The sequence below is a fragment of the Oryctolagus cuniculus genome, chromosome 1 (genome assembly GCF_964237555.1).
Source record: "Oryctolagus cuniculus chromosome 1, mOryCun1.1, whole genome shotgun sequence".
Lineage (NCBI taxonomy): Eukaryota > Metazoa > Chordata > Mammalia > Lagomorpha > Leporidae > Oryctolagus > Oryctolagus cuniculus.
The window spans coordinates 123,107,448-123,133,407 of record NC_091432.1 but is presented as its reverse complement, the minus strand read 5'-3'; the positions used below and the strand labels follow the sequence as shown (position 1 = coordinate 123,133,407).

At 41.9% G+C, this 25,960-nt stretch overlaps 1 protein-coding gene across 4 annotated transcripts in view; it reads right to left on the bottom strand.

Annotated features, from left to right (window-relative positions):
• LOC103348895 (uncharacterized) overlaps positions 1–25,960 on the bottom strand; it is a 106,218-nt gene that overhangs the window by 58,903 nt on the left and 21,355 nt on the right. For 3 of the 4 annotated variants that reach the window (XR_007920220.2, XM_051847953.2, XM_051847943.2), the window contains exons 7-14: positions 22,021–22,087; positions 19,206–19,388; positions 9,112–9,266; positions 7,160–7,321; positions 4,740–4,846; positions 3,145–3,340; positions 2,455–2,608; positions 1,240–1,332 (exon numbers count right to left, since the gene is read on the bottom strand). Coding sequence is in view for 3 of the 4 variants with exons in the window: in XM_051847953.2 (XP_051703913.2) it covers positions 1,240–1,332; positions 2,455–2,608; positions 3,145–3,340; positions 4,740–4,846; positions 7,160–7,321; positions 9,112–9,266; positions 19,206–19,388; positions 22,021–22,087 (1,117 nt within the window). In the remaining variant the exon portion in view is untranslated. The remainder of the gene's footprint in view (positions 1–1,239; positions 1,333–2,454; positions 2,609–3,144; positions 3,341–4,739; positions 4,847–7,159; positions 7,322–9,111; positions 9,267–19,205; positions 19,389–22,020; positions 22,088–25,960) is intronic. The other variant, XM_051847949.2, reaches the window with a different exon arrangement.

The window sequence follows — 25,960 nt, the reverse complement described above, 5'->3', positions numbered from 1 at the left end:
CCAAGAAATTCAGTTCCTTCTGGACAGAAATTGCAGATTTCATCCAAACTGAGAACAATCTTGCAACCTTTATGAAAAAGAAGTTCTTAGTGTATTGTTAAAGGAAGTGGAATAATAACATAAATCATAATTATGCAGATTCTGAACAGAAATCTGGGTGGGACCATTCCAATTGTGAGTTTGATGCCATCCCCCACACTGGCCTTGTGATGAGCCACTAAGCTTGGCACTGGATGCAACTACAGTGGTTGTTCCATTTTATCTGTTGAAGGGAGATCTGAATGTTGTCTTAATATAAATATTCTGAGATTCATTTCTACTTCTGATATTGCCACAAAAAAGCTTGAAATCTGTTCCTCATATATATAGTTCATGGATTTTTTTCAGACTTTGTGGGGAAAAGTTTTCTTTTTTTTTGACAGGCAGAGTGGACAGTGAGAGAAAGAGAGAGAGAGAAAGCTCTTCCTTTTCCGTTGGTTCACCCTCCAATGTCCGCCGCGCTGCAGCTGGCACACCACGCTGATCCGATGGCAGGAGCCTGGTACTTATCCTGGTCTCCCATGGGGTGCAGGGCCCAAGTACTTGGGCCATCCTCCACTGCACTCCCTGGCCACAGCAGAGAGCTGGCCTGCAAGAGGGGCAACCAGGACAGAATCCGGCATCCTGACCTGGACTAGAACCCGGTGTGCCAGTGCTACAAGGCGGAGGATTAGCCTATTGAGCCGTGGCGCCAGCCAATGGGGAAAAGTTTATTAAAATACATAGTATGAGAAAACAATGTATGTACTATGAATGGATTTAAATTTTCTTACCAAAATAAATTCCTATTTTAAATTCCATTTTTAGTTGTATTTTTTTTTAATATTTGAATAACACTTTTGCACAAACTGAAGTTCCCTAGATAAAGGAGAATGAAAGGAGAGATTCAATGGGATGAGCTGGTAACTAGGAAATCGCTCATTCTGTGTTCTGCTGAAAACCAGTGATCAAAAACCAGGAAACAAAAAAGTTGTCTTACTTTAAGGTGCCTCATGCCCAGTTCTTTACCATGAAATTCATTCTTTTTGGACAGAAACTTAAGATTTCATACAAAGTGAGAAATATCTTTCAAATATTTTTGAAAAAGCAAACCTTAGTGTAATGTTAAAAGGAGATTAGGAAAATCAAAGCCCTATAATAATGGAGATTCTAATCTTCAGCAACTCAGAAAACAGAAGATGGAGCTGGGCAGGCCCATACCAAGCATGGACTTGGAGTCACCCATCAGTCCTTCCTTTGTTTTAAACGTTGTCATGTCTACAGGCTGGCATTCAAGAGAATGCTCCGTTGTTTCTGTTGAAATAAAAAAAAACAAGGTTGTCTTGGTTATCAATATTCTCACATATGGGGAATCAAGTCAATTCCTGATGAATGGGTTTTCCAAAAGATTTTCCCCAAGCTATAAGATGATTGTGATAAAACCACTTAATGGAAAATAGGAGGGAACTCCCTGTGATGCATGCCCCCAAGGTCTGAATATGGCTGGCTCTTACCTACAGTTACCTAGGTTTGAAAATGGTACAAGTTTCTATGTTCAGGGAAATTGACTAATCACATTCATGCTTTTTAAAAAAAATTAATTCATACATATAATCTTCCTTAACCCTTAACACAGTCCTAGAATCCAGATATTCTTTTACCCTTATTTTATAGGTATGGAACCTGAGACTGACAGTAATTGGCAAAGATCAGACAACTGGTCAATGATTGCACAGGGTTTATGTCCTCTGGAATGACTGGATGGCATCAAATCAAGTGCTTTTGTCCTCAATGATGCTGCTTCTTTTCACACTGGAGAAATACTGAAAAACCTGCGATGCCACAAGTACTACAATGTGAAAGGGGAGGGAAATAAAACAGGCAGTGTTGTGAGACTCTCAAATGAGTTTGAACCAGGACACATTTATGTTATGTATGAGAGTACTTCAAGAAATATATGGAAGAATGAATTTTAAAGTATGACTTTATGCCAATGCAAAATTCCACATTATTAGGAAAAAAATGATACACTGATTTAAAAATACTTAGCACCAGAAAGAGTGATACTTTAATTCCTTGTTTCCACAAAGTCTATGAGGTACTCAAGTGAAAAGGCTCTACTTAAGTTAGAAAATGGGTGACACGCTCAACAAGAACATGGTGTCTCCGATACAGTTTTATGAAGTGCACAATCTTATCTTTATTTTGGTCTCAGTACATTGTGAAGCTCCTCCTGGATTTTCAGCCTTGGGAAGGCAGAGAAAGTGGAGTCATGAGCAGTGCAACATTATCCTTGGGACTGGCCCTGAACTCCAGGACGGACACCGCCTAAGCATCCTCTCGGATACCCGATGGCTTTGTTTCTCAGCAAGGCCAGAGAACTTGCACACAGAACTGCCCCGTCCTCAGGGTGAGTGTAAGTCAGAGGGCTCTCACCCAAGCTGTCCTTACTCTCCCCGAGGTTGCTGACACTCAGAGCGCTCTCTCCAAAGCTGTTGTGAGAACTCAGGGAGCTCACTCTCCAGATGGAAGTAGTCTCATCCTCAAATATCTCAAGGTAGTTTTGGATCAGAAAGTGTGTAAGTGAAATCTGTGACACAAAAGGGTGAAAGGGGGTATAGTCATAAATCAGATGTGAACTTTAACATCGCAAAAACATGAAAATTCAGAATTAGCCAGCTTTCTCTCAGAAACAACAGTTACACGTTCAAGCATATTGGGTAACTGATCTGAAAACACTTATCATAAAAAGGCAAATGCAATCTGTGACAAAGCTGGTGTAGACACCCGGCTCAAGTGTCTCACCTCAATGGTGAGAGCCAGGGTTGCCCCTTGGTTTGTCCAACTACAAAGCTCAGGTTCCTTTCGATCATGAGTTCCTGCTGTCTCCACGGTTTAGTCATTTCACTGTTCTCTCTCCTGGATGGGTGCTATCCTACTATCCATTTCCTGCTTAACACACCACCCTTCCATAACTCCCAAGATAGGGAAAATGTCCTGGACACTCCAGAATAGTGTCATTAAAATGCTCATTTTTAAAAATGGTCCAACAAAACTCATATCCTGAATTTCAGGTTCCAAAGAGGACCCTGCTCCACAGGGCATAAAAGTGAGGCATCTCGTTACCTTTTTCCTTAATTCCTCTTCCAGTTCGGAGCTTCTGGAAGTTGATCGCCAGAGGGAAAGAATTCTTGGGGCGATACACAGTGACAAGTCTGATGCTGCCATTGGACTGAATGAGGAATGCTGGGCAATCTTATCTAAGGACGCAAACAGGCCTCTCAGGAGAATAAAATTGGCTTTGGGCAGCTGATTCAAGAGCCTAAATACAGACAATGCAGTCATTTTCCTCTGGAAGTTGTTTATACAAAGGAAACAGAGCACGTTGAATGGCATTAATACAACCCAATGAAAACACAGCAAAATAAACAAGATTTCTAAAAACTATTGCCTGCAGAGATTTTTGCTAAAACCACAGCTGTGTGTTTTAACTTGGAAAAACTTTATGCATAATTAAACACCAAAAACAGTTATTGCATTCCAGAGTGTGCTCCAATTAAAGCTTACTGATGAAATTTAAACAGCAAGCAAACAGAAAGAAGTGCCCTTCTTTTAAAGGTAGGAGCACAGAAATGCTGTCTCGTGACAAGAGCCCAAAGCTATGATCTAACAGACTCATTCTGGGTACAAACACACAGAAAGATGTTTCACCAAATTCAGTTTCTTCACCACACATAGAATTCTCAGCTTAGTTAACTCTTTGACAATAAAGGTCAGACCACTGATCAATTGGACCAATGGGCTTCCTCCCATATTGAGGTCTATATATTCAGAATGTGTACAATGGTCAAGGACTCCATATTCATAATATTGGGAGACAAATAAGAACTAAATGACAGGGGCCAGTTATCGCTTTGGTATGAAACGCCGGCATGCCGTATGGATGCTGGTTCGAGTCCCAGCTGCTTCACTTCCAATCCAGCTCTCTGCTATGGCCTGGGAAAGCAGTAGAAGATGGCCCAAGTGCTTGCACCCCTGCACCCATGTGGGAGACCCAGATGAAGCTCCTGGCTTCAGATCAGCACAGTTCTGGCCATTGCAACTGATTGGGGAGTGAACCAGCAGATGGAAGTGCGCGCTCTCACTCGCCCTCTCTCTCTGTGTGTAACTCTTTCAAATAAATAAATCGTAAAAAAAAAAAAAAAAAAAACACACACACACACACCTAAATGACAGTGGTAAAGCTTACATCATTTTAGCCTGGCTTTCATGTCTGTGACCAATGAAACTTTCATATTTTTCCTTCTTTTAGTGAATAAAACTCTAAAACAGAAGACAGGGGGCCACCATTGTGGTAAGGCAGGCTAAGCCACTGACTGTGATGCTGGCATCCCATCACCGGCTGCTCAACTTCCAATCCAGGTCCCTGCTAACGAGCCTGAGAAAGCAGCAGAGGATGGCCCAAGTCCTGGGGCCCCTGTCACCCACGTGGAAGACTCAGATGGAGCTCCAGGCTCCCCACTTCAGCCTATCCCAGTCCTAGCCATTGCAGCCATTTGGGGAGTAAACCACCAAATGGAAGATCTGCCTCTAGCTATCTATAACTCTGCTCTTCAAATAAAATAAGTAAATCTTTTTAAAAATAAAACAGAAACTAGTATTTTTTGTAGACTGTCAGTTGTATATTTGAAACACAGCTGGAGGAATTATTACATTACTACCTCTGAATAGCAGGTACTTTTTCCTCATTCTCTTCCTCAAGAACATCAAGCCACTGATCGTACAGGTTGGCTGAAAATACAGTTCCTGGGATAGTTCGCAGGAAGTCCTTATAGGGATTTTAAAAAATTGATCACATTAATTTGATGGCAAGCATATATGTGAAGAATCACAAAATGTTTCATTGAAATATTCAGTTTAATCCCAACTTTCTTCCTAGATAAACTCTGACCTCCACAGAGCCTGGCCTCCAATTCTCCACTGAAGCACACATGCAGATATGGGTGCATGAATTTCTCATGACTAAAGCTGGAAGCATAAAAATAGAGTCTCAGCAGTTCTGGGCATGAAGCAAAATTATTACTGTCCGAATCGTCCTCAGTGTGTGCATTTTGGCAAACTCTGATATACTGGAGCCTGGGTATGCATCACCCTCAATCATATCATTTCCCTGAAAATACAGAAACTACTCTGCATGTTTATCTTCTGGCCAATTGCTGTTAAATCTTAGTAACAAAGCTTCTGAAACAAATGAACTAAATATACAAACACATGTGCTCCTATACCATACAAAGTGAGAACTGGACCTTCTGACTAGTGCCAAGTGTGTTCCTCAGGGGAATCCGCCCCAATAATCTCATTCTTCACTTCATCTGTGTATACTCAACTCTTTCAACATGTAATCAGAAGATAGTGGAGTATGTATTTCCAAATTCCCAATGGGTAATTAACATTCCCCTTTAGGATCCCTTAGGTTGCAATATTTATGCCTTCTACACAAGGGAATCTTAATGAAAACTTAGATAAGTTACCAATTTAGGCCTTTAAGTATTGGGCTAGAGGCATGCAAAGGCATCCTTCTTAACTGGTACCCCCAGAATAGCCATCACATTAAGTGGCTGATGAACAACTCTTACCATTAAATTGATGATACTGACATTCTTTGGACACTGAGGGTAATGTGTCACTTCACCTTGCTAGCTCTTTCCACTGCTCCCATTACAGGGCCCGTGACTTAACAGCAAGAAGTATAGGAAATGCATCTCAGCAACTATTACGATAATACAGCAATTGTTCAGTCTAAAATTTATTGAGCTGTTTGTGCCATGTACAGTTTGGACTACTGGGAATAGAGCAATGAAGAAAATGGACAAAATCCCAGTCGTCTTCTAACCTGACTTTGCAGAGCCATTCCCCGAATAACAACTCCAATCTGTGCAAGAAAGCAAGCCTCCAGCTGTGGATGGACGCGGGAGTCTGGGAAGATCCAAGAGTACCTCTGTCTCTTGTGTCCTGGGCTGCCACGTACTTGGATGAGTGTCTTCTCTCAGGTTTCCCTGTGCTGCAGTCAATTTGTGGGACTTACTGTGAAAGGGCTTTGTTCTTGGACCTCTGCTTATAGGGAGCTCAGTGAAAAATTCCATTTGGTCCTGATCATAGTTTTATGTCCAGTCTGTACCAACCCTCCAGGTATTTTACATGCAATTTACCAAGAACTAGACTACATAACTTTTAAAGGGGTAACTCTATCTTGCTGGAAAATGACATCAATTTCATGTATGTTCCTTAAGAGGGCAACCTATCTACTCATATGCTGTTATGGTATTATAGTACTGGTCACCTATAAGCCATCACTGACTTAGTGCTGCCTCTCATATGGCCAAACATTAATGGGGGATAAGGAAAGACCAAGTGTGACAGGGTGTCTAACAGTTTTGAGGATCGATTTGGTCATTTCCACATTACCACATTTTTTGATAACTTTTAACAAATACCAACATGGATTGGCTCAATTCCTTCTCTTATTTCCCCTTGCAGAAATGTACCTCGATACGTGTGATTTGCTGCATCTTTTGAAACATATCTATACTTTACATTGATTCAATTTTCAGAATTCTAACTTTAGTTCTGCACCCACTTTCAGAGTCAGATTTCTGAGATGAGGCTTACGTTGCATGCTGATTACTGAGAGTACTGGGTTAAGCATAATTCGGATCAACAAAGTGTTCCAAATGTGGCAAAAGTAAAGGCAAGTTCAGTGGTGGAGACCTTCCTATACCACTTTTAAAGCAAAGGCATAAGAGACAAGGGAAGAAAATTAAAATGAACAAAGTTTTCTTTATGTCCATGTGCATTTGTTGACTTCGTTGTAAGGGAAACGTTGGCTGACAGTGGAAAATGTCTATGCATAGAATGTTCAGGGGAGGACAGAGTGTTAAGTTTGAAGGCAAAGGAAAACTTATCTAACATCTAGGGTTTTTTCACAATGGAGTAGCTGCCTGCAACTTGGGCTTGGGATGTGCTTTTCCACTTCTCAGATGCTTTATATATTAGGGGTGTTAAGCCCCTGAGCAGTCACAATGAATGAAACCATACCCGTAACTTCCATATTGTGCATAGATGATGCCAGAACTCTCCCTACCTGTAAGACAGTGGCTGCCACAAGAGCAGATTCACTGTCCCAATCCACTGTGTCTCCAGCATTTATTTTTTCTTTTAGTGCTCTATAGGATGTTACACTGCCTGGTTTCCTGAAGATTCCCTCTGTCTGTGGCCCTCTTTCATGGATAAAGGAAAGCATATCCTATGGGGAGGAAAAAGGAAAGCAAACGTCAGGGCATTTCAGACCCACCAGCCCAGAACATGACCTTGGTCCCATCTAGACAGAGATCCAGAACATGTGAGGAGGTGCTGAGGGAGCTAACAGGAATGAAGGAATTTGGTTTGAAGTCTCTGAATATATTTTTCCCCTTCTATCTTCCTGTGTCCATTCACTAAGGATTTTCAACTTGCTTAATCATATTTTCTTTTTTGATGGACTCAATTTTTCAAACTTCTCTGCTTCAAATTTCTAGTGACCATCCCTCTCCTACTTTAGCAGGCTTTACTCATTATTTCCAAATATCTCTCCCAAGTAGAGATCTCGTTGTCACTTCCCATTGGTTTACTCCACTTTAATGACTGCCATGCATTCCTACTTCCCGTGGGTCCCCATGCTCATTGAAAACCAGGCTGAAAGCCCATCTCTCCCCTGATGCCTTTTCTGATCACATTCCCTTCTCGCCAGCCTTTCATTTTCAATGTCTCCACCTTCATTCCCAGGGGAGAAAATAAAGGATTGGGCCAGCGCCACGGCTCACTAGGCTAATCCTCCACCTTGCAGCGCCGGAACACCAGGTTCTAGTCCCGGTCGGGGCGCCGGATTCTGTCCCAGTTGCTCTTCCAGTCCAGCTCTCTGCTGTGGCCCGGGAGTGCAGTGGAGGATGGCCCAAGTGCTTGGACCCTGCACCCGCATGGGAGACCAGGAGAAACACCTGGCTCCTGGCTTTGGATCAGTGCGGTGCACCAGCTGCGGCACACTGGCCATAGTGGCCATTTGGGGGGTGAACCAACAGAAAAAGGAAGACCTTTCTCTCTGCCTCTCTCTGCCTGTCAAAAAAAAAAAAAAAAAAAAAAAAAGTAAAGGACTGTTGGAATCAGATATTGCAGGGATTTTTTTTTTTTTTTTTTTTTTTTTTTTTTTTTTTTTTTGGTATTTGAGGCTCTTCTTTCCTGACCATGCTCATTGTACGTAACCCTACTGGTGCTTTCCTTTTATCCCCTACTGGTGTCTGGATTACGATAATGATCCTATCAACTAGTTAAACCTCCTATGAATGTTGCAAGGTCTGGAGCAATGTATCACATGTAACTAACGTGAATGCACTTCCACCATAGCATACTAATGCCTGCACCCAGATTTCACGGAGAGATACTGGACCATAACAAATGTGACAACTAACTAGAAATATACCAAGTTGAAACAGCATGGGCCAAGTTCTGTGGGTTTCATTCACCACATTCTTTTATGATAGAAAAATAAATATATGCCAGAGGACGCATGTAAGCATTTGAATACAAATTAAATAACTGAAATATTCTGAGTTCTGAGACTGGGTCATCTGGATGAAGAGATAATGAGTGGACACTTGAAACTGGCGCAGAGTTCAAGGAGGAGGCTGAAAGGACAATGGGAGGGTGAGGTGGCCTCACAGCAATTCAGACACACACAGCCCTCTCTGGTCTCTGAGCAGGTGTATGTGGAACTTTGCTGAAACCAGTGGAACAGATGGGAGCATATTTTCTGCTGTTGTGTTTGACGTAAGACTCTGCGAGATCTAAATGTGATTGTTCTTCCTGTAAGTAATAGTAACAAAGCATCTGAGCGAGATCTAAATGTGATTGTTCTTCCTGGAAGTAATAGTAACAAAGCATCTGAGCCAAAGGCAGGGGCTGACAAACGGTTTCCCCACTTGGAAACAGAATAGGAGGAGGACAGCTAACCCTCAGCCTTCTTGTCCTCAGGAGGGTGCAGAACAACAATATGAGACCTACTGAAAGTGGGCTGGCCAGGTTATCATCCTCAGACAGAGCCATGAGTGAGGCTGCACAGGCCGGTCCTGACAAAGGAGCTGCTGCAGCAGGCTCGGGGGGCGGGTCATCCTGGCTTCGTATGATGCCCCACCTAAACAGCAAGTTTCTGAGCCAATCTGGGGAAGAAGAGAGGTTATTAGATGTAGAAGAGTATAAATTACACATATTTGCTTCCATCTTTTCTGTCTGACATATGCATGTTGCCATAGAGAAATGGAGACATTGCTTGTGTACAAACTCCTGCAATCTGAAAGTGGCTAAGGCATCCACGTGGGGTTACTGTGCTCGTCTTCCTCATTCCCTGTAAACTGGTTGTTAGAGAGGTTTGTAGACTAGTGGCTAAGATGTCCATGTCCCACACCTAAGTAGCTGGGTTTGATTTCTACCTCTGCCTCCCAGCTTCTTGCAAATGTGGCCCCTGGGAGGGAGACAGCACTGATGGCTCAAGAAGTTGAGTTCCTGCCTCTCACAAGGGAGACCTGGATTAAGTTCCCAGATTCCTAGCCCTGTCCCAGCCAGGGTCCTCGCTGGCTATTTGGGGGGTTAATCAGGAAAAGAGAACTTTCTGTCTCTCTCCCTCCTTGGATCTCTCTCAGCCTCATGACCTCTCAAATCAACTGGCAGTGAAACAGAGGCCAACAGACTTGGGTTCAATTCTTTCAGCAACAATACTTTCTAGGCAGCGTAATCTAGAGCTCCTTCCATTGCATTGTGAGGTCCTTAACATGTAGCTCTGCAAGTACTTGATGTTAAGTTCGATCAGGGGATTCAGGTGTCAGATCTCATTTTAAAAGCTACAAAATATTTTATATTGAAAACAAGTGGAGTTTGATCATCCACTTTCTTTTTTAAATGATGTATTTATTTATTTGAAAGGCAGAGTTACAGAGAGAGGGGAAGACAGAGAAGTCTTCCACCAGCTGGTTCACTCACCAAATATGCTGATCCAAAGCCAGGAGTCAGGAGCTTCTTTTGGGTCTTCCACGTGGGTGCAGGGGTGCAAGCATTTTAGCCATCTTCTGCTGCTTTCTCAGGCCATTAGCAGGAAACTGGATTGGAAGAGGAGTAGCCCATATAGGCTGCCAGCACTGCAGGCAGAGGCTTAACCTACTACGCCACAGCACCTGTCTCTGATCATCTACTTTCATGCTAAGTCTCCCTCCCATTCTGAGATTTCCTGTTTCTTGTTCTAAATGCCCAATTACCATCAATTCTCTAGCATCAAAGAGATCATGGCAGAAGCTTCTTGACCTACTCCTGAGCCAGCATCTGACCCCTTCACTTTGGAGGGCTGCAACCCTTGGGCACTTTTATGGATAACCACTTTCTTCACCTGGGTCCTTATTTGAGTGGTAAGAACCCATGGGGCTGGGGCTGGCGCAGTGGCATAGCGAATAAAGCCTGGCTCCTGCAGGATGCCTGCAGTACTGGCATCCCATATAGGCTCCAGTTCAAGACCCAGCTGCTCTGCTTCAGATCCAGCTCTCTGCTGTGGCCTGGTAAAGCAGTAGAAAATGCCCAAGTCCTTGGTCCCCTGCACCCATGTGGAAGACCCACAGGAAGCTCCTGGTTCTGGATCAGCCTGGCTCTGGCCATTAGGGCTATTTGGGGATTGAACCAGCAGATGGAAGATCTCTGTTTCTGCCTCTGCCTCTCTGTAACATTGCCTTTCAAATAAATAAATTTTTTTATCATTATAATTTTTAAAATTTTTATTTAGTAAATACAAATTTCCAAAGTACAGTTTATGGATTACAATTGCTTTCCCCCCATAATATCCCTCCCACTCGCACCACTCCCATCTCCTGCTCCCTGTCCCATTCCATTCACATCAAGATTCAATTTTCTATTTTTTTTTTTTTACAGGCAGAGTGGACAGGGAGAGAGAGAGACAGAGAGAAAGGTCTTCCTTTGCTGTTGGTTCACCCTCCAATGGCCGCCGCGGCCGGCGCGCTGCGGCCAGTGCACCGTGCTGATCCAAACAGGAGCCAGGTTTTAATTCTGTAATTATCACACAGTTATTCTTAAGTGTTGAAAATTAACTGAAATGTGATCCCTGTTAAACATAAAAGTGGGAATAAGAGAGGGAAGAGATGTATAATTTGGGGCATGCTCGGGCTGACTTGCCCCAATTGGTAGAGTTGGAAACATACTAGGGGATTCCAATTCAATCCCATCAAGGTGGCATGTGCCAATGCCATCTCACTATTCCAAGTGATCAATTTCAGTTCACAATTGATCATAATGAAAGGACTAAGAGTCAAAGGGAGCACATAAACAAGTCTAGTATCTGCTAACACTAACCGATAGAATAAATAAAGGGGAGAGTGATCCAACATGGGAAGTGAGATACTCAGCAGACTCATAGAATGGCAGATGTCCTAAATAGCACTCTGGCCTCAGAATCAGCCCTAAAGGCACTCGGATCTGGCTGAAAAGCCCATGAGAGTATTTCAGGCATGGAAAGCCAAGACACTCTGGCAAAAAGATCTCTGTGAGTGAGATCCCAGTGGAAAGAACAGGTCTTCAAAGAGGGAGGTGCCTTTCTCTGAAGGGAGGAGAGAACCTCCACTTTGACTATGACCTTGTCTAAACAAGATAAGAGTCGGAGAACTCAAGGGGCTTCCATAGCCTTGGAAACTCATGACTGGTGCATAGGGAGATTACTGATGCCATAAACAGGAGTGTCAATTGGTAAAGTCAACAACAGGAGTCACTGTGCACTTACTCCCCATGTAGGATCTCTGTCCTTAATGTGCTGTACACTGAGGCTTAATGTTATAACGAGTACTCAAACAGTATATTTCACTTTGTGTTTCTATGGGGGTGCAAACTGTTGAAATCTTTACTTAATGTACACTAAACTGATCTTCTGTTAAAAAAAAAAAAAAAAGAAAAGAAACTATCAATTCCCAACTTGACTCTCACTGGGATTAAACATGACAATAGGTCTGATCTGATTTCATCATCATTTAAAAAAAAATCATCTATTATTTTTCACTTTATGTTTCTGTGTGGGAACAAACTGTTGAAATCCTTACTTAAGGTATACTAAGCTGATCTTCTGTATACTAAGATAATCGAAAATGAATCTTGATGTGAATGGAAGGGGAGAGGGAGTGGGAAAGGGGAGGGTGGTGGGTGGGAGGGACGGTATGGGGGGGAAAGCCATTGTAACCCATGAGACGTACTTTGGAAATTTATATTCATTAAATAAAAGATAAAAAAAAATAAAAATAAAAAAATATATATATACTATTTAAACTCAAAAAAAAAAAAAAAAAAAAAAAAAACAGGAGCCAGGTGCTTCTCCTGGTCTCCCATGGGGTGCAAGGCCCAAGCACGTGGGCCATCCTCCACTGCACTCCCGGGCCACAGCAGAGAGCTGGCATGGAAGAGGGGCAACTGGGACAGAATCCAGTGCCCCAACCGGGACTAGAACCTGGTGTGCCGGTGCTGCAAGGCGGAGGATTAGCCTATTGAGCCGGCCAAGATTCATTTCAATTATCTTTATATACAGAAGATCGAATTAGTATATATTAAGTAAAGATTTCATCAGTTTGCACCACACAGAAACACTAAGTGTAAAATACTGTTTCAGTACTAGTTATAGCAGTACTTCACATTGGACAACACATTAAGGACAGATCCCACATGAGAAGTAAGTACACAGTGACTCCTGTTGTTGACTTAACAATTTGACACTCTTGTTTATGGCATCAGTAATCACCCGAGGCTCTTGTCATGAGCTGTCAAGGCTATTGGAAGCCTCTTGAGTTCACCAACTCTGATCTTATTTAGACAAGGCCATAGTCAAAGTGGAAGTTCTCTCCTCCCTTCAGAGAAAGGTACCTCCTTCTTTGATGGCCCCATTCTTTCCACTGGGATCTCACTCACAGAGACCTTTCATTTAGGTCTTCTTTTTTTCCAGAGTGTCTTGGCTTTCCATGCCTAAAATACTCTCATGGGCTCTTCAGCCAGATCCGAATGCCTTAAGGGCTGATTCTGAGGCCAGAGTGCTGTTTAGGACATCTGTCATTCTATGAGTCTGCTATGTATCCCGCTTCCCATGTTGGATTGTTCTCTCCCTTTTTGATTCTATCAGTTAGTATTAGCAGACACTAGTCTTGTTTGTGTGATCCCTTTGACTCTTAGACCTATCAGTGTGATCAACTGTGAACTGAAATTGATCACTTGGACTAGTGAGATGGCATTGGTACATGCCACCTTGATGGGATTGTATTGGAATCCCTGGCATGCTTCTAACTCTACCATTTGGGGCAAGTCAGCTTGAGCATGTCCCAAATTGTACATCTCCTCCCTCTCTTATTACACTCTTATATTTAACAGGGATCACTTTTCACCTAAGAATAATTGTGTGTTAATTGCAGAGTTCAACCAATAATATTAAGTAGAACAAAAAAAATATTACAAGGGATAAAGTATTACATTGTACATCAACAGACAGGAAAAGGGCTGATCAAGTCACTGTTTCTCATAGTGTCCATTTCACTTCAACAAGTTTCCTTTTGGTGCTTGATTAGTTGTCACTGATCAGGGAGAACATATGATATTTGTCCCTTTGGGACTGGCTTAATTCACTCAGCATGATGTTTTCCAGATTCCTCCATCTTGTTGCAAATGAAAGGGTTTCATTGGTTTTTTACTGCTGTATAGTATTCTATAGAGTACATGTCCCATAATTTCTTTATCCAGTCTACTGTTGATGGGCATTTGGGTTGGTTCCAGGTCTTAGCTATTGTGAATTGAGCTGAAATAAACATTAAGGTGCAGACAGCTTTTTTGTTTGCCAATTTCATTTGCTTTGGGTAAATTCCAAGGAGTGGGATGGCTGGGTTGTATGGTAGGGTTATGTTATATTCAGGTTTCTGAGGAATCTCTAGACTGACTTCCATAGTGGCTTGACCAGTTTGCATTCCCACCAACAGTGGGTTAGTGTCCCTTTTCCCCCACATCCTTGCCAGCATCTGTTGTTGGTAGATTTCTGTATGTAAACCATTCTAACCGGGGTGAGGTGAAACCTCATTGTGGTTTTGATTTGCATTTCCCTGATTGCTAGTGATCTTGAACATTTTTCATGTGCTTGTTGGCCATTTGGATTTCCTCTTTTGAAAAATGTCTATTGAGGTCCTTGGCCCATCTCTTAAGTGGTTTGTTTGTTTTGTTGTTGTGGAGTTTCTTGATCTCTTTGTGGATTCTGGTTATTAACTCTATCTGTTGCATAGTTTGCAAATATTTTTTTTCCCATTCTGTCGGTTGTCTCTTCACTCTCCTGTTTCTTTTGCAGTACAGAAACTTCTCAATTTGATGCAAACCCAAATGTTAATTTTGGCTTTGACTGCCTGTGCTTCTGAGGTCTTTTCCAAGAAGTCTTTGCTGGTACCTATATCTTGCAGGGTTTCTCCAATGTTCTCTAATAATTTGATGATGTCAGGTCGTAGATTTAGGTCTTTAATCCACGTTGAGTGGATTTTTGTGTAAGGTGTAAGGTAGGGGTCTTGCTTCATGCTTCTGCACGTGGAAATCCAGTTTTCCCAGCACCATTTATTGAATAGACTGTCCTTGCTCCAGGAATTGGTTTTGGATCTGTGATCAAACATAAGTTGGCTGTAGATGTTTGGATTGATTTCTGGTGTTTCTATTCTGTTCCATTGGTCTATCCATTGTTTCTGTACCAGTACCATGCTGTTTTGATACTGCCCTGTAGTCTGTCCTGAAATCTGGTATTGTGATGCCTCCGGCTTTGTTTTTGTTGTACAAGATTGCTTTAGCTATTCGAGGTCTCCTGTGTCTCCATATAAATTTCAGCATGATATTTTCCAGATCTGAGAAGACTGTCTTTGGTATTTTGATTGGTATTGCATTGAATATCAATTGCTTTTGGGAGAATGGGCACTTTGATATTGATTCTTCCAATCCATGAGCATGGAAGACTTTTCCATTTTTTGGTATCCTCTTCTATTTCTTTAAGGTTTTGTAATTTTCATCGTAGAGATCTTTAATGTCCTTGGTTGAGTTTATTCCAAGGTATTTGATTGTTTTTGTAGCTATTGTGAATGGGATTGATCTTAGAAGTTCTTCCTCAGCCATGGCATTGCCTGTGTAATCAAAGGCTGTTGATTTTTGTGCATTGATTTTATATCCTGCAATTTTGCCCAACTCTATGAGTTCCAATAGTCTCTTAGTAGAGTTCTTTGGATCCCCTAAATAAAGAATCATATCCTCTGCAAAGAGGGATAGTTTGACTTCTTCCTTCCCAATTTGTATCCTTTTAATTTCTTTTTCTTGCCTAATAGCTCTGGCTGAAACTTCCAGAACTATAATAAATCAATCTTAAAAAAATAAATTGACACAATTTTTTTTTAAAACCCACATGACCTAGTTCTTTGTGACACCCTGCCAAGCTATACAGGAATAGTTTTTAGTTACCCAACAGGCTCTGATAAATGAATGGTGAAGAGGAGTTTTCCATAGAAATGGGAATCAGCAAGGAAAACCTGCCTGTTTCCTTAATAAGGTGTCTTAGTACTTTCTTAAATAACCTGAGATTCCAAACACTGGGAATGAAGGCCATAGAGCAGCAAAGGTGTTGACCTGGTATCAGATGGATAACACTTCACCACGTATCCTACAGTGCCCATCCACGTGGCATTTCTGGGCCATAGACCACACCACTGTCATACAAACACATGAGGGAAATGATCCTGGAGCTGGCTCCTAGAGGCCAGGATGGGCCCCTGGTTCTCCCACTCCAGTTACTCAAAACTTTGGACCCTCAGTTCAGTCAACTTCTACACGAATGATGCCGCCTGTACCTCATTTCACTGAGGAATATAATGTAGTGTTCAGCACAAGACTTGGCTCTGCACAGCCCTGATGAAAATCATGTCAGTGCTCAGTCAGGTGACCTCAGGGAACCTAGACTTTGTCTCCTCCCCCTGAAGAAGACTGCACCCCATTTTCCATCTGATTTAGCAGTCTCCAGAGGCCATGTGCAGTCACTGTACAACTACCCAGTATTCATCCCTCCACTATTTGAAAAGGAGAGAAGAAAGCAAATGCATTCTCAAATCTAGCAGTCTGTGACTATACGCCACCCTATTCAACTGGCTGTTCAAATATAAATGGAGATACAGCTTAAACTGTTGTATATAAGCTGTTGCCACTATGCCTCACCTGATTTTATTATTTCCAGAATTATTAGAACATAATGCATTACTTAACTGTAATAAGGGGCTGCTTTTAAGAATCATCATCTATGCTTTGATATGTAGCTTTATAATCAGAATATGGAGAAACAAATACAGTGCTTAGCTGGACCATTCTTTTTTTTTTTTTTTTTTTTTGACAGGCAGAGTGGACAGTGAGAGAGAGAGACAGAGAGAAAGGTCTTCCTTTGCCGTTGGTTCACCCTCCAATGGCCGCCGCGGCCGGCGCGCTGCGGCCGGCGCACCGCGCTGATCCGATGGCAGGAGCCAGGAGCCAGGTGCTTTTCCTGGTCTCCCATGGGGTGCAGGGCCCAAGCACCTGAGCCATCCTCCACTGCACTCCCTGGCCACAGCAGAGAGCTGGCCTGGAAGAGGAGCAACCGGGACAGAATCCGGCGCCTCGACCGGGACTAGAAGCCGGTGTGCCGGCGCCGCAAGGCAGAGGATTAGCCTAGTGAGCTGCGGCGCCGGCTAGCTGGACCATTCTTAAAGTATGTTATTTAGTTTGTGAGTTCAGGTTACTTCTATGATCCCATGGGAATCCACACCTATTTCCATGAAACATACTAGGTAATTCAGTAAGCTTACTTAAAAGAACTTGAGCCTTTCTTACAGTCCTGGCACTATTAGGGGTGCTGATTTTCCCTTGCTCAAATAAGGGTACCAGCGTTAAAATAATTAACACTGGGGATGTTGTACCTATAGAATAAAATTATAATAAGAATGATTTGGGTAGAAATTAAATTCTTGGGAACAGTGTGTGATACAGTGACCTAAGCTGCGGCCTGCAACACTGGGATCCCATAACAGAGTGTCCATTCAAGTCCTAGCTGGTCCACTTACAATCCATCTCCCTGCTAATATGTCTGTGGAGTATGGTCCAAGTGCTTGGGCCCCTGCCATGTGGAAGACCTGGATGGAGTTCGAGGATCCTGACTTTAGCACAGACCAGCTCTGTCAATTATGGCCATTTGTGGAGTGAACCAAAAGCTCAATTCATGATAGCTAAGTATGGAATCAACCCAGATGTCCATCAACTGATGACTGGATAAAGAAATTATGAGCTTGAGATACATACACACACACACACACATACACACACACACACTGTGGAAAGTGTGAAAAAATGAAACCCTTTTTGCGATAAAACGGATACAACTGGAAATTATACTTAGTGAAATAAGCCAATGCCAAATGACAAATGCCATATGTTCTCCTTGCTCTGTGGTAACTAACAGAAGACCTAAAATGTATAGGAGTGAAACTGACATTTTGAAATTTGATGATTGTTTACAGCCCTTGTTTCTACTGCTGATAAACACTGATTTTTTTCTTCATATTATTTGGGTCTTTTTTGACATTTTTAAAAATGTAAGTTATACAGGTTTCATGTATTTCATATGTACACATTTAGGAACATGGTGCTACTTCCCACTCTACCCTCTCTCCCACCGACACTCCAACCCTTCTTCCCCCTCCCTCCCAAATCCCCACTCTTAATTTTTTACAGAGATCTAATTTCAGTTTACTTAATGATAGTAACATTAATCATATACTACATAAAAGAGTTCAATGAATAGTATTTAAAAACCTGCTGTTCAACAGAAGAGACAAGGGCTGTAAATAATCATTGAATCTCAAATCTACATTACAGGTACTCCATTAGTTATCCCGATCTGGGAAAACATGATCTGTCTTTTTGGGACTAGCTTATTTCACTAAGTATAGTGGTTTCCAGTTTCATCCATTTTGTTGCAAAATACAGGGTTTCATTTTTTTTCCCCACTGAGTAGAACTCCATAGTGTAAGTATACCATAATTTCTTTAACCAGTCTTCATATACTATTTGTTGAACTCTTTAGTTAGTGTGTGGTTAACCTTATGAGCATAAAGTAATCTGAAAATAGACACTTGTAAAAATTAAGAGTGGGAATAGTGTAGGAGGGAGGGTAGGGTGAGAAGTATCACTATGTGCCTAACTCTGTATATATGAAATACATGAAATTTGTATACCTTAAATAAAACTTTAAAAAAGCACATGAAAATAAAATTAAAAAAAAAAACAGAAAAAAAGATGTCTCTGTCTCTCTACTTCTGTCATTCAAATAAATAAACTGTTTTAAAAAAAAGAAATCTTATTGTTGCCACAATATTTCTCCTCTTACTAACAAGTGTTCTGCAAAAGAACACCTATCAAAAGATCACTGGGATGGTAGCAAGAAAACTGTAATTGAGGAGCTCAAAATCTCTGACAATATTCAGTCCAGCTCTAGTCTAGATCTGTGTCTGTCTGAAGCACACGTGGAAAGTCAGCATGCTGTGGGGTCACTGAGATTCAGTGCAGGCTAAAACCCCTCAGCCACTTCTGCCCAAGGCACAGTACAACCCAATCCCAGTACAGTTCAATTCTACAACTCCTTAACCTCCTGGAGTTTCCATTTCAGGTGTGTCTAAGTCATGCAGTAAATCAGTCACCTGCCGCCCTCACCCTGGATTCAGGGTGAAGCCCAGTGGTGGGGAAGTCATGCCTTCCCAGACCTTCAGAAGCTTTGCTCTAATGTGACACAGGTGGGTATGTGCCCAATTATGTACAGAGAAGACTCAAGATCTAACATACAGGAATGAACACAAACTTCCTAGACCTGAGCTGGGTTTGGACTGTGATCTTTAAATGGTTTCTCTAAGCCTGGTTCTGCATGGGTATTAGGCTCCTGCCTCTACTCTACCCCTTCTTCTGCACGGAGAAGAGCTCTGTGTCATGAGTTTGTTCTCGGGAATGAAGATGTAAGCTAAGAGCAGGCAGTTAGTGGAAAGAAAATGACTCACCAGTCCTGCGCTGGGCTCTGGCCTGGAGCCTGGGCTTCAGAATGAAGCACCCATGTACTTCTGATTGCAACTCTTCCAACACAGACTCCTGGAGGCCAGAAGGAAAGGTAGACTTCCCGGGTTCAGGCAGCAGGTGCACAGCTCGAAGGTAGCTTGTTTGGATTGCATAGGGATTTTCATGCCCTGTGCAGAGAAAAACCTCAGTGGGGATCAGGCTGATGGGGATGGGGGTGATCCCTTGTCATCAGCATGGGTACCACACTGGGGCCTGCTGAAGTTCTCCTGGAGCTTCCAGAAGGAAGAGGGCTGTCTTGTGAGTGAGCATCATGCAAACTGTCTGAGGAGACACCGCATAAAGCAGGTGCCCCAGCAAGGAACTTTGCAAAAGCAAAGAGAACAAAGGTGGAAACCTGCTGCCTAACTTGGAATGCATACATCCCTCTCTGCATTCCGTGTTGATGACGTCTGCTGTTTCCATCAGAAAATATGTAAGGCCTCCTGGTTTCTGCCGTGACACCAACCAAGTGTAACTCCTGCAAGTCACTTGACCCCACTGTGATTCCCTTCATCATTTTCAATCCTTACCCTCCCTTATCACACAGACGTCTAAGTGGAAATATGTGAAGAAACATCAGTGGTTAACATTCTGTGAATAATTAAACATATCATGAATTGCTATGATCATTAATCTCTCTATCAAGAGAGACTTCATTTCCCTTTGTCAGCTCTAAGGATAGGGCTGCTCAAGAGCAGTGGGGCCAGGTTTCACTCACTGCCTCCTTCTCAGGGGCTCTCTCAGCTAACCAGAGGGAAGGCTGCAGGCTGTTGGAAACCCAGAAGCATTGTGCAAAACACTGTTTCCAGAGCACATGCAAAGTCATTTGATTTGCTCTTACATTATTTAAATTCCTGATGATCCAAGAAATTCCCAAAGATCTTGTAACAGGGGTGGCTGTTTAGCACACAGTTAGGATGCTGGTTGCAACACCTGTGCCGCATATTGGACTACCTGGATTTGATCCCTGTCCACAGTTCCCAACTCCAGCTTTGTGCTAATGCAGGTCCTAGGAGGCAGGGGTGATGTCTTGAGTAACTGGGTTCATGCCACTTATGTAGGAGCCCTGGACCAAGTTCCTGGATTTGGCCCCTGGGGAGAGAACTGGCAGTTCAGCACTTTGTCTGTCTGTCTCTCTCCCTCCCTCCCCAGCACCGCCTCCCAACCTGCCTCTCAGAAAATAAATTTTAAAAAATTTAAACATCCTTAACCTTAAGGTAAATTTTATTTAACAACAGAGTAAATATTCCCTTTTTTTCATCCTAAATTTATCACTGAATTTACCTTTATATCAGGCACAGGCATTGTGCTCAAAACAGGAATTATAGTAATTTCTGTCTTGCAGGAAAAGAAGTTTATGTGATGTATACAACAAAATATGCAAGAGTTAATCTACATTTGAGAGCTGACAGCCTGTTAAATACGCATTCAGTGTGGATGCCAAGAGGTCACCATGAATGCTATGCTCTTAAAGTCCTTGAAACCTGTTGTGATGTAAAAAGCTGTTCTATATCTAAGTTACCCCCGGACCATGTGTTACATAAACTAATAACTTTTGTTAAAATATATTTCATTACTTTTTTACACTTGTTTTATTGCTGACTTTTACAACATTAAGCCAAAACGAACAACAACAAAACACCAAATAATATGCAATGGGCAGGTGGATTTTTTCCCCTCAGATGTACTTAATGATGCCTGTATTCTGAGATTGGCAATATATATTTCAAAAAGATAAATTGCATATTTTAAATTTTGCAGATTACTTGAAAACATCCTAAATTTCACAGTAACGTCCTTACAAGACTGTTGAAAGGACAGAAAGAAGATAAGGCAGACGAGGAAATGCTCTGATCTTAGGGGAGCCATCACGATCATTCTACTGCAAGGTCTGTGGCAAATGCTGCCCCTGGTATCCTTGTTTTCCCAAAAAAACCTTTTATTTCATGAATACAAATTTCATAAGTACAACTTTAGGAATGTAGTGATTCTTCTCACCATACCCACCCTCCTCTCCTTTTAATCACTCTGTTCCTACTAAGAGCATGAACAAATTTTCTGATCTGTGAATTGTATCTTCTTTAGCTAAATTGCTCCAAAACTATTTTAGGAGAGCCACAATGTTTTTATCAATAAGCTGAAGACTAAAGAGTGTGTGTGTGTGTGTGTGTGTGTGAGAGAGAGAGAGAGAGGGAGAGAGAGAGAGGGAGAGAGAAATGGTTAAACAGTACAGGTTTGTCAATCAGAAAAGCACTTAGGAGTTTGAATGGGATTATCTTGATTCTCTTTTTAGGCTGACATATGTTCTGGGCATAAATTTGGCATTAACCAAATACTTGTACTTGAATTCAGAGACATGACTGGATTTTAGGAGCTCCTTACCAAAAAACTGCTAGCTATTAGTTAGGAAATGGAACGGAGAACTTCAACACATGAATATATGTATCAAACAAATGTTCAAAGAAAATAAAGTATGAATCCATTTTCATTTCAGGACAAGAAAAAAGAATTATTCCAAGAAAGCTCTGTTAGCCACATAAGAAAGCAGAGGGGAAAACTTTCTATTATTTTCTCCCACTAGACCATAAGCTTCTGAATACAAAGATGCTATCAGGCACCTGGGATACAGTAAGTGCATGGTAACTCCCTAAATGTATGTAAGGGTGTTTAAGCTGAAGACCAAGCAACCAATACTTAGTGACTTGACAGTTACCATTTTGAGCCCAATCAATCTCATTTTAGATTTTGCTTCACACTTACCAATGAGTGGTTGTGGGACCTCCTTCTTTCCAGAACTGACCCATAGCTGGTAATCTTTCTCAGAGCCCTTGGAGACAAAAAAAAAGACATCACAACAAATCTCCATTATACATACATGAAAGACGTATTTCCTTAGCATTTCTACATTTCACATTTCCAAATAAGAAATCACATTTATGCTTTTTCACTAAGAAAATCTAATCGTGAGAATTCTACCTTCTGGCATTTTCAGTTGCTTTAGAGTATATTGTACTTTGCCCTCATGAGTCCTTGTCCATATAAATCTTTTGCCCAGGAAGTTGTATACCAATCATGACTATGCTTAATCAGAATAATATTTAGAAGATATCATAAGCTAGGCAAACCAGAACAATAGCAAATACCCAAGAAAGCTGAATGACGTCAGCCCACTGGCTTGCATTCCTACAAGCCTCAGTATGAGACAAAAAAGACAAGGATTCCAACCCATAGAATACACTAGGGACCAAAAGTAATTACCCCAGCAACTCTAGAAATGCCAGTTGAAACAAACACACCTACGTTGTACACCTGTTAAATTATTGTAGTGTCTTCCAACATGGAGTAAAGAAAACCATGATTCAAATGGAGTTATTGTCAAATGCTTCTTGAAGAAAACACAAGACCTGACATTATGGAATGCCCCAGGCATGAACGTTGAGTGTGTGTGTGTGTGTGTGTGTGTGCACATGCGCGCATGTGCATGTTAAAGTATATTAGTCTCAAAACTCAAGGTTGGAGAGATTCCAATATGGCAGAGCAGGGAGGAAGCTTACTGCTCTAGTCTAGGGGAAGATAGTTTTTTTAAAAAGTGGAGAGAGTGTAATCTCAGGGAACAGGGAGAAAACTGCAGTGGAAATGCCACCCACGTTAGAGGGATGCTGTGGTTCCATGTGGAGGGTGTGGATGTGCAGCATGAACACAGACACAAAAAAGGACCCCAACAGCCGAGAGACTCAGCACAAGCTTTGAAGAGTGAGGTGAGAGTGAGAGAGTGAGAGAGTGAGAGAGTGAGTGAGAGAGTGAGAGTGAGAGAGTGAGAGTGAGTGAGAGTGAGAGTGAGAGAGTGAGAGTGAGAGAGCATCAGCCCAACCCATTGGCAACAAACCTGCAGAGAGTGTTGGGCATGAGTCTGGCTTAGAGCCCTGTGGTGGACAGTAGACCTGCCAACCTAGAAGTAAAGGGGGGACATGTTTCTCTCCTCCAGCCACCTGACAACGGTGTCCTATAACTAGCTGAGAGAGGGCAGGAACCATTTTGGATATGCCTAACAACTGCACAGCTTCTTTCCTTGCGCCCAGCAACCAGCCGAGAAGAGATGCCAGAGTCTGGCTGGGAGAACTGACAGGAGGAGTGCTCATGACTAACTATGTGTGCTGGAACTGTGAAAACACTGGCTGCGTGGGACATCAGAGGGTGTGGCTAGTCTCTGGGCGGTTGCTGAGGGCAGCTCCACACACACAGGGATGACTGACTGTGAGGGTCATTGCTGCAGGATCTGTGCTCACACTGAGGACTGCATGGATCCATTGTGTGGTTCTGGATGAATACTGCACCCACTGGGGCTAGCACCTGGGCTTTGGTCACCTGTGAGGAGAGGAGGTGAGTGTGAGACTATGCCAACAGAGCTGAACAAACCACCCCTCTGATAAAAATAAAAAAGAGAGAGAGACTTGCCACGCCCAACTTGAGTATCACCTGGACACTCCCCTCAACCTAGAGCAAAGGTCCCTGGCCACAAACAGCACACACCTCTGGGTATTCACTCAAAGAGCAGACACTACACTAAGCCAAAGAGACATTGTCCAAAGATAAAAGCCATCACAGGGAAAAAACACACCAATAAATATTTCCACAAATGCCTAAAAATAAAGAAATTCAAGAAACAAGAATAAGGAAAAAATATGATGCTCCAAAGTAACACAACAGCACTTCAATAGAATGTGAAGATGAAGAGATTGAAGAAATGCCAGAAATGGAATTCAAAAAATTGATCATGGGATTAATTACAAGTAATCAGACGCAAATCCAAGAATTGAAGAAATACATACATGACATAAAAATTTTTCCCATGAAATTGATTTTAAAAAGAAGTCAAAAACAAATTTAGATATGGAGAATTCAACAGATTAAATAAAAATTCAGTGGACAGCCATAACAAGAGACTCAGTGAGGCAGAAGAAAGAATATCTAAGTTAGAAGATAAATCTCTGGAAATTTTACAGTTGGACCAAAAAAAAGATGTTGGAGATTTATGGGATACTATCAAATAACCCAACATGTGGGACTTAGGAATACCTGAAGGCATAGAAAGAGAAAATGGATTAGAAGTCCTTTTTAGCAGCCAGCACAGTGGCTCAATAGGCTAATCCTCCGCCTGCGGTGCCGGCACTCCAGGATCTAGTCCCGGTCAGGGCACTGGATTCTGTCCTGGTTGCTCCTTTTCCAGTCCAGCTCTCTGCTGTGGCCCGGGAGTGCAGTGGAGGATGGCTCAAGCCCTTGGGCCCTGCACCCACATGGGAGACCAGGAGAAGCACCTGGCTCCTGGCTTTGGATCAGCGTGATGCGCCAGCCACAGCAGCCACTAGAGGGTGAACCAACAGTAAAGGAAGACCTTTCTCTCTCTCTCTCTCTGTCCACTCTGCCTGTCAAAAAAAAAAAAGAAAGAAGAAGAAGAAGTCCTTTTTAGCAAAATAATTATAGAAAACTTCCCCAATTTGGAGAAACAATGGGACATACAAATTCAGGAAGTACATAGAACTCCCAATAAACATGACCAGAAATAATATTTACCATGACACATTGTAGTCAAGCTCTTCACAGTAAAACATAAAGATTCTCAATTGTTCAAGAGAGAAATGCCAGATTACAATCAGAGTATCTCCAATAAGACTCACAGTTGACTTCTCATCTGAAACCCTATAGGCCAGAACAGAATGGCAAGATATATTCCAAAACTTAAGAGAAAAAAACTGTCAAACCAGAATACTGTATCCTGCTGAGCATTAATTTATGAATGAAGGTGAAATAAAGACTTTCCATAACAAGCAGAAATTCAAAGAACGTGACACCACTCATTCAGCCTTAAAAAAGATGTTTAAGGATGTGGAACACACAGAAATACAGAAAAGTGGCCAACACTATGAAAGAATATGAAGGCAGAAAATCTGCCAGTAAAAGTATAAAAGAAATTCAAAGTAAACAATAGGGTTATTTATGGAAAAATGGCAGGGTAAAGTCGTGACTTATCAATAGTAATCTTGAATGTAAATGCCCTCAATTCTCCAGTTAAAAGACACAGACTGGCAGAATGGATTAAAAACAAGTCCCATCTATTTTTTGCCTAGAAGAAACATATCTCACCAGCAAAGATACATACAGTCTTAAAGAGAAAGGATGGAAAAAACATCCCATGCTAAGAGAAACTAAAAAAGAGCTGGTGTACCTATCCTAATATCAGACAAAATAGACTAAAAAAAAAAACTGTTACAAGAGACAAAGAAAGGCACAATGTAATGATTAATAGATCAGTTCAACAGGAAGATGTGACTAGTACAAATGTATATGCACAAATCAGAGGGCACCTGAAATTTACAATAAACACTAAGGAATCTAAAGGGAGACACAGAAAACAGTAATGCGAGACTTCAATACCCCACTTTCAACAATGAACAGATCATCATTAATGAAACAGTTAATCAACACTCTAGACCAAATGGACCTAATGGATATCTTAGCAACTTTTCATCCTACAGTTGCAGAATATACATTCATCTCACCAGTGCATGTAACTTTCTCTAGGATAGACCAGACACTAGGCTATAAAGCAAGTCTCAACAAATTCAAAAGAATCAAAATCATACCATGCAGCTTTTCAGACCACAATGGAACGAACCTGGAAATCAACAAGTCAAGAATTTCT